Raw genomic sequence first — 12156 nt, 5'->3', positions numbered from 1 at the left:
CTTTCTCCGGGCCTAGTGTAGGCCTCGGCCCCGCGGGGGCCACTGAGGTGTTGCTTAGCAACCGCCTCCCGGCATGCAGTGCGGCCCGCCCCTTCCGCCTCTCCTACGCCGGAAGTGGCGCGTGCCGCCGGAAGTGTGGCGCCTCCTTCCGGTCGCTGTGCGTGAGGACGGTGGGAGCGCGATGCCGACGGGCGACTACGAGTGAGGGGACGGGGACGGGCCCGGGCCCCGGGGACCGAGCATCGGGCCTGGGATTGGCCCAGGGAGCGGGGCCTCAGGGGAGGAAGGCCTCGGGGGGAGCGGGGCTGGGGCCTGGCGGCAGCCGGCGGAACCCGGGTGTGGGGCCTGTCGGGCCCTGGGGGGGCTTCGGGCGGGGCTGGGGCTGTGATGGGTGAGGGGAAGGGGGTGGTGGCGGTGCCGGGGCCTGAGTGCGACGGGAGCGGTGAGGGAGAGCGTCGAGGGTGGCTGGGGCCCGGGGTGAAGGGGACAGCGGCCTGGCCGGAGCCCGGAGCTGAGGGGACAGCAGGGTTCCCGAGCGAAGGGACGGGGGGCCCGGCGGGGAGGCAGCGGGTTTAAGGCTCTGCTCTCTCCACAGCTCAAAGCCCAGCTGGGCCGACCAGGTGGAAGAGGAGGGTGGAGAGGACGGTGAGTGACTCCTGCCTCACCTGCTGCAGGCCGGTTCCCTCCCCCTTTTTCTCCTGTTGCTCCTCCTGCTGGTAACCGGAGAATTTTTCCGGAGAAAAAGAGCAGCTGCTGTTCCTAAAACAGCCCAGAGATGTGCCCGCTCTTTGTCCAGGACTCAAAACAGGCTCCCAAGCTCTTCTCCGAGGCCTATCCTTGCGAGCAGAGCGTGCCTGACCTGGAACAGGGAGCAGGACCCCTCTCACCATCCTTATCCCACCCATTTCAGGGGCTGAGGGAGCCCAGGGGGTTGGAACAGCTGAGATTTCTTGGCTCCTTGGCCTTTTCCCGTGCTCGGGGGAGAGAGCAGGGCAGCTCCTCCCTGCGGGGAGAGGCTGTGCCGGGGTGCAGGGCTCCTTCCCCCTCTGCCAGGCTCGCCCCAAGCGAGGGGGTGACTCTCCCCCTTCTCTTCCCGCAGACAAATGCATCACCAGCGAGCTGCTGAAGGACATCCCCCTGCCCGGGGTGCTGGGGGGCAGCCTGAGCGCCGAGGCCGAGCTGCTGAAGGGAGGTGAGAGCTGGGTGAGAGGCCGGGGGGGCTCTTTTCTTGCCACCTCCCCCACATCACTGTCCCGCCGTCTCTCCTCCCCGCAGGCCCGCTTCCCTCCCCAAAGGAACTCATCAACGGGAACATCAAAACCATCACTGAGTATCGCGAGGAGGAGGACGGGCGCAAGGTGAAGGTGAGCAACGCGTCCCCGGCTGCCGTTTTGGTTTTGTGCTGCTGCCGCCGAGCTCCCCTTCTCCCCTCCCAGAGCCCTCGGCTCTGCCTCCGGCGCAGGGGCCGATCCCTGCCTGCGCGGTCGGGCAGCACCGGGCAGCCGTACGTCAGCAGGGACGTCCCGTTGGAGCCCCGTTTCGACTCTGCTGCTTTGGGCAGCCCCAAACTTGGCACTTGCGGGGCGGAGGCGCGTCTGCCGTCCCTCCTCTTGTGTCGATCGGTTCTTTTGCACCTTTACTGTGTTCAGTGTTGGGCCCCTCACTCCAAGAGAGACATTGAAGGGCTGGAGTGTGTCCAGAGAAGGGCAACGGAGCTGGGGAAGGGTCTGGAGCACAAGGCTGATGGGGAGCGGCTGAGGGACCTGGGGTTGTTCAGCCTGGAGAAAAGGAGGCTGAGGGGAGACCTCATCGCTCTCTACAACTGCCTGAAAGGAGGGGGTAGAGAGGTGGGGTCGGTCTCTTCTCCCAGGTAACAAGCCACAGGACTAGAGGAAATGGCCTCAAGTTGCGCCAGGGGAGGTTTAGACTGGATATTGGGAAATTTTACTTCACTGGAAGGGTTCTCCAGCACTGGAACAGGCTGCCCAGGGAAGGGGTTGAGTCCCCATCCCTGGAGGTATTTAAAGGACGTTTGGATGAGGTGCTCAGGGACATGGTGTAGCGGTGGGCTTGGCAGTGTTAGGTTTACGGTTGGACTCGATGATCTTAAAGATCTTTTCCAACCCCTACGATTCTGTGACTTACAGATTATCCGCACCTTCCGCATCGAAACCAGGAAGGCCTCCAAGGCGGTGGCCCGTCGGAAGGTGAGTGTCTCCTGCGGGAAGGGCGAAGGAGGGGACAGCGTTCTTTCTGCTGGGAGGGAAAGCTGCGCTCCAGCAGAACCGCTTCGTTTCCCAGCCCTCCGCTTTTGTCCGTTCCTTCTCAACCTCCCAACGACCCCTCGGTGGGGAGCATTTCCCTTCCCGCTGGCTGCTCTGCTCTGCGTTCAGCGATTACTCGGGGACGTGCTGTGCGAGCGAGCCCTCCTTTCCCCCCCCCCCCCCCGCCTCATTTTCTCCCCAGAACTGGAAGAAATTTGGCAACTCGGAGTTTGACGCCCCCGGACCGAACGTGGCCACCACCACCGTGAGCGATGACGTCTTTATGACCTTCATCACCAGCAAGGAGGTGGGTTGGGCACGGTGGGAGCTCGTGGGCCGGTGGGGAGCCCCTGGTGAGGCTGTGCCCGGGTGCGTGGTGGGTCCCGTGGGATTCAGGAGTCTCCCTGTCCCCCAGGACCTGAACTGCCAGGAGGAGGAGGATCCCATGAACAAGCTGAAGGGGCAGAAGATCGTCTCATGCCGTATCTGCAAGGGTGACCACTGGACCACCCGCTGTCCCTACAAGGACACCTTGGGGCCGATGCAGAAGGAGTTGGCCGAGCAGCTGGGGCTGTCCACAGGCGAGAAGGAGAAGCTGCCTGGAGGTACGGCACCCCTTTATCTTGGGATGGGAGGGGGAAGGGGGGGGTCGCTCTCTGGCTGCGGGCAGCCTCACCTCCTGCCTGTCGTCCTTCCTGCCCTCAGAACCGGAGCCGGTGCAGGCTCAGCAGAGCAAGACGGGCAAGTACGTCCCCCCCAGCCTGAGAGACGGAGCCAGCCGCCGCGGGGAGTCCATGCAGCCCAACCGCAGGGGTAAGTCAGGCCTGTCCTCGGGGTGGGGGCAACCTCCCCGCTCCCCACCCGCCCCGGGCCTTAGCTACGCGTGAAGCCGGGCCTCCGCGGTGCCGTGTACGGGGTGTGCCGGTTCTGGCCGCGGTCCCGCCTTGACCTTCCTCGTCTTTCCCCCCACCAGCCGACGACAACGCCACCATCCGTGTCACCAACCTGTCCGAGGACACGCGTGAGACTGATCTCCAGGAGCTGTTCCGGCCCTTCGGCTCCATCTCTAGGATCTATTTAGCCAAGGACAAGACCACCGGGCAGTCCAAGGTGGGCACGGAGGGATTCTCCCCTTTAGGGGGGCTGAGGAGGAGACCCCCCTGCTTCCTCTCACCCTCTCACTTTCCTCCCACCCCAGGGTTTTGCTTTCATCAGCTTCCACCGCCGGGAGGACGCAGCCCGGGCTATCGCTGGGGTCTCCGGATTTGGCTACGACCACCTGATCCTCAACGTGGAATGGGCCAAGTAAGTGCTGGGGGGTTGGTTTGGAGGATTGGGGGTGGCTGCCCGGTGTTGGGGGGGTCCCGCGTGTGGCCGCCCTTCTCCTTACCGTGGTCTCCCCTTTCCTTACTGCTCTCTCTTCCTCCTCCGCAGACCCTCTACCAACTGAACCCGCTGCGCCGGTGCCGCGCCGGCTCTCGGCAAGAGCAATCGGCGCTTCTAAATAAAGACGCACGGTCTGGTATGCACCAAGGTCTCGATCTGAGCGGGGGGGCGGGGGGGCGTTCACCACACAGGGAGCAGCCCCGTCCCTGTCACCGCACCGTCCCGTGGCAGAGCCGGGGCCGTCCCCAACCCACCCCCGCCCCAGGCATACGGTGGGGATGGCAGTGCCCGAGCCAGCGACGCGGGGAAGGGCATGGCACCGACGTTCCTTGTTTTTTAGGCTCGTCCTCTGCTTTTCTGCTAGGAAAAAGGGGGATATCTGCCCCAAAAAAGTGCGATATGAGGCCGTGCTTGTAGTTTTGGCTTTAATCCCCCTTCTCCCACGTTACTGCCGCCCTTCCCGGTAGGGAAACACGTGCCCCAGGGCCACACCAAGCCCTGTAGGGTGCACCGGCCGCCTTGGGCCACCCCGGGGGGCTCCTAGGCCACCGGTCGCAGCTCCACGTGCTCAGCCCGCTCCCCGTTGGCGGTACCGGTGCCGCAGCAGGCCCTGCAGCGGCTCCGCATGCTGTCGGCCAGGGCGGTGTAGAGCAGCGGGTGCAGGCAGATGTTGAGGTTAATGAGGATCTTGCAGACCTGAGCGGTGGAGTGGATGGCTCTGGAGACGGCGCAGTTCTCCGTGCCCGGTCGCAGCAGGCGACGCCACAAGTTGAGGTTACGGAAAATGTGGTAGGGTAGGTAGGAAAAAGCGTAAAGAGCCACTCCCGCCCCTACCAGTATTCCCACCTTCCGCTTTTCCAGCCGGCTGAGATGAGGATTACGGAAAACGGTGCGGATAATGGCGGCGTAGCAGAAGGCGGTGAGCAGGAAGGGCAGCCCGCAGCCCACCCCGGCCAGCAGCAGGCTATAGGGATAAAACTCTCGCAGCCGCTGCGGGGCCGTGCTCCCCAAACACTCGATCGCGCCCTCCGCTTCTTGCAGCTCCGCAAAAAAAAAGGTGGGTGCCGAGAGCGCCCCGGCCAACACCCAAACGACCGCGCTCAGCGCCTTGGCGTGGCCCGGCTGCAGCCGCCCGTGGACCCACAGCGGGTAAACGATGCCGAGGTAGCGGTTGAGGCTGATGCAGGTGACGAAGAAGATGCCGCCGTAGAGGTTACAGTTGAAAAGGAAACGTTCTAGCTTGCACAGCGCCGGGCCGTAGCGCCAGTCCTTGGGCGGGTAGTAATACGCCGCCAGAAACGGCAGCGAGAGGGAGTAGAGCATCCCGCTGACGGCCAGGTGGAAGGAGTAGATGATGCCGCTGTGCCAGGAGCGTTCGTGGGCGGCAAAATAATAGACGGCCATGCCGTTACCCACCAGCGCCGGTGGGAATTGCGCTGCCAGCACCAGCCACAGCGACTCCTGGAAGCTGCTGAAGTTACCGCAGTGACCGAGATGGGTGGCCATCTCGGGGGGGTTCCTCCCGCTGTCGTGTGTGTGTGTCCCCCACCTCTTTTTGGTGGCTGCAGGCAGGGAAGAGGAGGCAGAGCACGGTCACGAGGCGCGGCTGCTGGCAAATGGCCTTGTGCCGGGACCGAGAAGGTCTTGCGGTCCCAGGGTGGGGACAAAACGTGTCCCCCTGTCTGTCCTCCCCCCCCCCCTTGCCCAGCTCCCGGGGTGCAGGCAGGAGTCCACGCTTCTGCCTGCAGCCCCGCCGCTCGCCCCGCTCACCCTGTCCTCCTCGGGGGTCCGTGCTCGCCTCCCTCCTTTCTCGTCCCTCCCTTCTCGGTGGCAGTCACGGGGCCTGCCCCGTTTTGGGGACAGTGGGGGGCAAGAGGCTGGCGGGGGGGCGGTTGCAGGCAGGGAAGGGCACTTCCTCTTCCAAAGGGCAGCACCCAGACAGAGCCCGGCAGCTGCCTTCTACGCTGGCCGCAAAGGGGGAAGGAGCTACGTGTGCTTCTCCTTCCTGCCGGGGCTTCGGGGTGACACGGAAAGGGCCCCCCTAGGTGGGGAGGACGCTGTTACAGCCCGGGGGACCCCCCTTTTCCCGCCCCCCCCCCCCCCCCCCCCAAACCCAGCACAGCCACAGAAGCTCGTTCCAAGCAGTGTATTGCACAAGAGCAGGAACAAGGAGGGGGTGCCCATTTCCTCTTCCCCCCCACAGTCTCGGTGCGTGGCCGGCGGCTGGTGCCTCAGCGCTTCCCCTTCTTGGCACGTCCAGGCCGCCTGAAAATCGCCTTCCCCTTTGGCAGCAGCTTCCCTCGCCCCTTCGGCCTCGAGACGGCACGGCCAGAGCCGGAACCGGGCCCCTCCTGGGGTGGGCGCTTGCTTCCTCGGCGCAGTTTTCGGCCGGCCACCCCCTGCCCGGCCCCCCCACGGTGCCGCGAGTCCCTCGGCACCGGGTCTCCCTTCTGCCGCTTGCCCGGTGCCGTGGGGCGAGGGCTGGGAACGGTGGCGGGATGCTCCGGTTGGCTTCGCCGTCGTCGCTTCCGTAGCGGGGCAGCGCCTGAGGAGCTTCGCTTCCTCTTGGTGCGGTCGGGGAACAGATCTTGCGGGGGGAGGATAGATGGAAAAAAAAAAAAGGGGGGGGTGTCAGTGAAAAAGGGGCGACGGGGGCGCAGCATTGGGGCCGAGGGACGCGTCAGTGCGTTTACTTTGAACCGAGATCACGGAGAGCTCAAGGTTTTCGCATCATCAGCCGCTATCGGCGGGAGGAGGGGACGGGGTGGGCTCGGTCCCCTCCAGACTCACCTTTGTCTGGCTCCTCGCCCACCTCCTGCCGGTAATACTCCGCATCGCTCTCCTCCGACTGCTCGGCCGTATCCTGCTGCTCCGGCGCTCCGGGATCCTCGGCGTCGCTGTCACCGTCCTGCTGTCGTTTCTTCCGGATCCCTGCCAGGCTCTTCTCCCTGCGGTGCCGCCGAGGCGGTCAGCCTCTGCCAGGCCGCTGCCGGACCCTGCCGCTGCCGGACCCTGCCGCTGCTGCGCCGCCCTCACCTGTGAGCCTTGCGCTGCCGCCGCTTGCGCTCCACGTCCGCCTCCTGCTTCTGCCGCCGCTCTGCCTTCAGCTGCAGCTTCGCCTCCTTCCGGGCCAGGATCTCCTTCACCTCCGCCTCCATCTTGTGGACTTAAACACACAGGGAAAGGGGGGGTGAGACGCCCCGGTGTGAGCCCCCGCGCCGGCGGGTTACCGGAGACGGTGTTTTGCGGCACTTACTGAAGCTGTGGTAGAGCACGTTGCCCTGCGCCAGGCCCTCCTCCACCTTGATGAGCCGCAGGGTCATGCGGGGTCCGATCTGTGGGAAGGGGGGGGGGGGGAATGCGGGAGAGCTCCGGTCAGGCTCGATCGTATCCCCCGGGGCGATGGCAGCCGCGGCGTCACCGCCATGACGGACCTCGGTGAGGCGCACGGCGCTCTGCTGTGCCTTCATGTTGCCTCGGCCGGCGTACGCCTGCGGCAGCTCGAGGACGTTGTGGGTTCCGTCCTGCTCGGCCTCGCTCTCCGACAGGTTTATGTCTCTGCCGGGGGAGATGAAGGCATTTGGGGACGGGCCAGAAGGCGCCTTGGGGACCCTTGTCCCCCTCCCTGCCCCCCCACGCACTTCACCAGCAGCTCGCTGATGTCTTCCAGGCGGCTCATGTTGGGGAACTTCTCCTGCAGCAGCTTCTTCAGGCCTTTGCTCATGCCCACGGGCACGACCTTCACGCTGCTGCGAGGAGGAGGACGAGGAAGAGGTCAGCCCTGAGACACGGGGCGCAGGCAGGCTGTCCCCCAAAAGCAGGGGTGCGACACTCACTAATGCCTGAAATCGAGGAGCTGCGTCTCCGCGTTGTAGCTGATAAGTAAACACCTCTTGATGCTGTTGAGGTTGACCTGTGGAAGGAGGAGGAAGAGAAGAGAGAGCAGAGGGGAGAAGAGGAGGGGAGAGGGAAGAGAAGAGGAGGGGAGAGGGAAGAAAGAAGGGAGGAGGAGAGGAAAGAGGAGAGGAGAAGATTTCAGTGTGAAGGGACCTACAATGATCATCTAGTCCCACTGCCTGACCACTTCAGGACTGGCCAAAACTTAAAGCACGTTGTTACAGGCCTTGTCCAAACACCTCTTAAACACTGGCAGGCTTGGGCCATCGACCACCTCTCCAGGAAGCCCCTTCCAGCGTTTGACCGCCCTCTTGGTAAAGAAACGCTTCCTCGTGTCCAGTCTAAACCTTCCCTGACGCAGCTTTAAGCCAGTCCCACGCGTCTTATCGCCGGATCCCAGGGAGAAGAGCTCAGCACCTCCCTCTCCACGTCCCCTCCTCGGGAAGCCACAGAGAGCAACGCGGTCACCCCTCAGCCTCCTTTTCTCCGAACGAGACGAACCCAGGGTCCTCAGAGGACGCCTTCCAGCCCCGTCACCAGCTCGGTTGCCCTCCTCTGGGACCCTCCTTCACGTCCTTCTCAAACGGTGGAGCCCGGAACTGCGCGCAGTACTCGAGATGAATACAGCGGGATCGTCCCTCTCGTGGTCGTGCCACGTTTGACACACCCCAGGACGCGGTTTGCCGTCTCCCTGCCAGGGCACACTGAGATCCCTCCCTGCAGGGCTGCTCTCCAGCCCCTCCTCTCCCAATTTATACTTGTGCCTGGCGTTACTCCATTCCAGGTGCAAAATCCGGCATTTAGACTTATTAAATTTCATCCGGTTAGACTGGCGCGTTGGGCAAGGATTATCTAGATCCCTTTGCAAAACCTCTTGTCCCTCGAGAGAATCAACAGCACCTCCCAGTTTGGTATTCAACTCCTGCCTCCAGCTCGTTGATAAATATATTGAAGAGAACTGGCCTTAGAATCGAAGCCTGAAGAACACAGGAGGAGGTAAAGCCTAGACTTCAGGAAAGCCTTCGATATGGTTTCCCACAGCATTCTCCTGGAGAAACTGGCTGCTCAGGGCTTGGACGGGTGTGCTCTTCGCTGGGTAAAGAACTGGCTGGACGGCCAGGCCCAAAGAGCGGTGGGGAATGGAGTTTACTCCGGTTGGCGGCCGGTCACAAGCCGTGTCCCCAGGGCTCTGTGCTGGGGCCAGTTCTGTTTAATCTCTTTATCAATGATCTGGACGAAGGGATTGAGTGCACTCTCAGTCAGTTTGCAGATGACACCAGGTTGGGCGGGAGTGTTGATCTGCTGGAGGGGAGGAAGCTCTGCAGAGGGACCTGGCCAGGCTGGATCCATGGGCCGAGGTCAATTGTGTGGGGTTCAACAAGGCCAATGCAAGGTCCTGCGCTTGGGCCACAGCGACCCCATGCAACGCTACAGGCGTGGGGAAGAGCGGCTGGAAAGCTGCCCAGAGGAAAAGGATGTGGGAGTCTTGGTCGACAGCCGGCTGAAGATGAGCCAGCAGCGTGCCCAGGTGGCCAAGAAAGCCAATGGCATCCTGGCTTGTATCCAAAATAGCGTGGCCAGCAGGAGTAGGGCAGTGACCGTGCCCCTGTACTGGGCACTGGTGAGGCCGCACCTCGAATGCTGCGTTCAGTGTTGGGCCCCTCGCTACAAGAGAGACATGGAGGGGCTGGAGCGTGTCCAGAGAAGGGCAACGGAGCTGGGGAAGGGTCTGGAGCACAAGGCTGATGGGGAGCGGCTGAGGGAGCTGGGGTTGTTCAGCCTGGAGAGAAGGAGGCTGAGGGGAGACCTCATCGCTCTCTACAACTGCCTGAAAGGAGGGGGTAGAGAGGTGGGGTCGGTCTCTTCTCCCAGGTAACAAGCGATAGGACAAGAGGAAATGGCCTCAAGTTGCGCCAGGGGAGGTTTAGACTGGATATTAGGAAATTTTACTTCACTGGAAGGGTTGTCCAGCACTGGACCAGGCTGCCCAGGGAAGGGGTTGAGTCCCCATCCCTGGAGGTATTTAAAGGACGTTTGGCTGAGGTGCTCAGGGACATGGTGTAGTGGTGGGCTTGGCAGTGTTAGGTTTACGGTTGGACTCGATGATCTTAAAGGTCTTTTCCAACCCCTACGATTCTGGGATTCTGAGGTGGGACGGGCGCTGAGCCCCCCCAGCGGTGTGGGGACAGCCCCCCCCCGCCTCGCTTACCCTGTGGACGTTGATGGAGGGAAACATGTTCTGGAACATGCTGGCCATCAGCTTGACCTGGATCTGTTGGAGACCGAAATTGCTGAGGACCAGCAGCGGGTGGTGGGTGAACTGCTGCTCGTGCATGCGGTGCCGCTTGAGGGACGAGACCACGTCCTTGATCAGCGAGTACTGGAGCGGGGGGACGCAGACACACGAGGATGAGGAGGGGGTGAGACGCTGCCCCTCGCGCCGGAAGGAAAGCGTGGGGGGGCAGGGGGGGATTCCGCAAACACCCACCTGCATCACCTTGAACGTCAGCGTTGGGCCACCGGGCAGCCGGAAAAGCTTCTGCGGGGAGGAGAGGAGCGGCGTTCAGCGCCGGGGGAAGCCGCCGGCAGTACCGCCGCCGGGACCGACACCCCCCGCCCCGGCGCAGACGCATCAGTGCGTTTACTTTGGATAAAATCACGGTATGAACTCAACGGGATTTTGTCATCATCTGCATCTGCGAGGGGGGCGGAAACCTCCCCAAAAGGTGCCGGCACCCGGTGTGAGGCGGCGAAAGGGAGCAGAGCCGCGGCGGAGGGGCCTCCCCGAATCCCAGGAGCCTGGCGGGGAGCAGACCCCGAGTCACGGGGGATGGCGCTACTCACAAAATTAACGCTGGAGGACGATTTACTGAAGACCAAGAAATGCGTCACCCCCAGGGGCCCGGCCACGGCCACGAAATCCTTCAGGGAGTTGTTCTTCCGCACCTGCGGCACAGAGCGGCCGAGCCCTTGGGATCCCCCCGCGCCAAACGGCCTCCTGGCTGCGAGGGCTCCGCTTTAGCCTGGGGAGGGGCAGGATCCGGCCCTCCCCAGGCGGAGGAGGATCGTCCCCGAGCTCACCTTGAGGGCCCTGGCGGTGTAGGGTTCCATCACCTTCCTCACGTCGGCGATGAGCTGCCGCACGTTCTTGCCGACGCGGCCGCGGTGGAAGACGAAGGAGTGGGGGACGGTGCCGAATTCCTGCTGGGCGTGTTGCAGAGCCGCCGCCCGCTCCTTCTTCTGGTTCTTGCTCTACGGGGGGGGTGGTCGGGGTGGTCAGGGCTGGGGGCTGCGGGGATGGGCAGACCTCGGTGGGGAGAGGGGGAGCATCCGCCCCCGGGTCCCCGGGACAGCTGTGCCCCCGATCCCCGGTACAGCCGGGCCCCCCATCCCCTCCTGTCCCTCAGGAGGACCCGATCCCCGGAGAGTCGGGGCCCCCCGTCCCCTCCTTTCGCCCCGGGAAGGCCCGAGCCCCCGATCCCCGGTACAGCCGGGCCCCCCATCCCCTCCTGTCCCTCAGGAGGACCCGATCCCCGGAGAGTCGGGCCCCCCGTCCCCTCCTTTCGCCCCGGGAAGGCCCGAGCCCCTGATCCCCGGTACAGCCGGGCCCCCTCGTCCCCTCCTTTCCCCCCCAGGAAGGCCCGAGCCCCCGATCCCCGGTACAGCCGGGTCCCCCATCCCCCTCTGCCCCTCCGGGAGGGCCCAGTTCCCGGGACAGCCGGGCCCCCTCGTCCCCTCCTTCCCCCACCCCGGGAAGGCCCAAGTCCCCGATTCCCGGGACATCCGGCCCCCTCGTCCCCTCCTTTCCCCCCGGGAAGGCCCGATCCCCGGTAAAGCCGGGCCCCTCGTCCCCTCCTTTCCTCCTCGGGAGGACCCGATCCCGGGGGGGGCCCAGGCCGCTGCCGCGCTCCAGGGCCGCCCCGACTCCCGCTCCCCCCGGCCGAGGCCCGGCTCCCGCTCCCCGTGTCCCCGCTCCCCCCGGCCGAGGCCCGGTTCCCGCTCCCCGTGTCCCCGCTGCCCCCGGCCGAGGCCCGGCCCGTACTCTGCTCGGCCGCCCCATCTCGCCGCCGCCGCCACCACCACCATGCGGCCACGGGCACTTCCGGCGCGCACCCTCCCGCGCGTTCCGGCTACTTCCGTTGCGTCACTTCCGGCCGGTCCCTAGCCGGCGTGCCCCTTGCCGCCGCTCCGCGTTCCGCCCGCTGTTGCCATGGTTACGCGGCCTTCCCGCTCCCCCCGGCCCTCTCCCGCGGCACCGCGGGGTCTCCCCCGGCCCGGCCCGGCCCGGCCCGGCCCGACCGTCCCTGCTCCCGCCATGGCGGGGTGTGAGGCCTGAGGGGCCGGGGCCGCCTCACCCGCCCACCCGGCCCGGCGAACCCCCGGCCCCGCCGTCCCGTATCGCTGCCGCCGCGAAGGTCAGTGCGAGGGGGCGGCTGTGGGGGGCGAAGTCACACGCTTTACTGGAGACCCTCAGAACCCCCCCCCCCCCCCCGGGCTCATCAGCACCCCCAGAGCCCCACCCGGGCTCCCCAGGTCCCCCAGAGACCCCCCAGGTCCCTCTGAGCCTCCCTCCAACACCCCCAGGTTCCCCAGCCCACCCCCCCCCCGC

At 65.0% G+C, this 12156-nt stretch overlaps 2 protein-coding genes across 2 annotated transcripts; one reads left to right on the top strand and one right to left on the bottom strand.

Annotated features, from left to right (window-relative positions):
- Window positions 1–87: 87 nt before the first annotated feature.
- On the top strand, window positions 88–3793 carry EIF3G (eukaryotic translation initiation factor 3 subunit G). The gene is made up of 11 exons (XM_075525995.1): window positions 88–201; window positions 596–645; window positions 1100–1192; window positions 1276–1364; window positions 2148–2207; window positions 2467–2571; window positions 2680–2869; window positions 2970–3077; window positions 3238–3374; window positions 3463–3569; window positions 3699–3793. The coding sequence occupies exons 1-11, from the start codon at window positions 182–184 to the stop codon at window positions 3712–3714; spliced, it is 975 nt and encodes a 324-aa protein (XP_075382110.1). The 5' UTR covers window positions 88–181; the 3' UTR covers window positions 3715–3793.
- Window positions 3794–4068: 275 nt separating this feature from the next.
- LOC142421257 (uncharacterized) lies at window positions 4069–11685 on the bottom strand. Its single transcript, XM_075525828.1, has 14 exons — window positions 11590–11685; window positions 10629–10799; window positions 10392–10493; window positions 10036–10086; window positions 9757–9927; window positions 7487–7563; window positions 7292–7399; window positions 7085–7208; window positions 6907–6985; window positions 6687–6816; window positions 6441–6598; window positions 5887–6237; window positions 5421–5493; window positions 4069–5199 (listed from the first exon to the last, which is right to left on the bottom strand). Exons 1-14 carry the CDS (start codon window positions 11605–11607, stop codon window positions 4191–4193), a joined length of 2622 nt encoding a protein of 873 aa, XP_075381943.1. The 5' UTR covers window positions 11608–11685; the 3' UTR covers window positions 4069–4190.
- Between the last annotated feature and the right edge of the window lie 471 nt (window positions 11686–12156).

The sequence above is a fragment of the Mycteria americana genome, chromosome 28 (genome assembly GCF_035582795.1).
Source record: "Mycteria americana isolate JAX WOST 10 ecotype Jacksonville Zoo and Gardens chromosome 28, USCA_MyAme_1.0, whole genome shotgun sequence".
NCBI lineage: Eukaryota > Metazoa > Chordata > Aves > Ciconiiformes > Ciconiidae > Mycteria > Mycteria americana.
The sequence above is the reverse complement of the archived record's forward strand: the minus strand, read 5'-3'. Positions and strand labels throughout refer to the sequence as shown.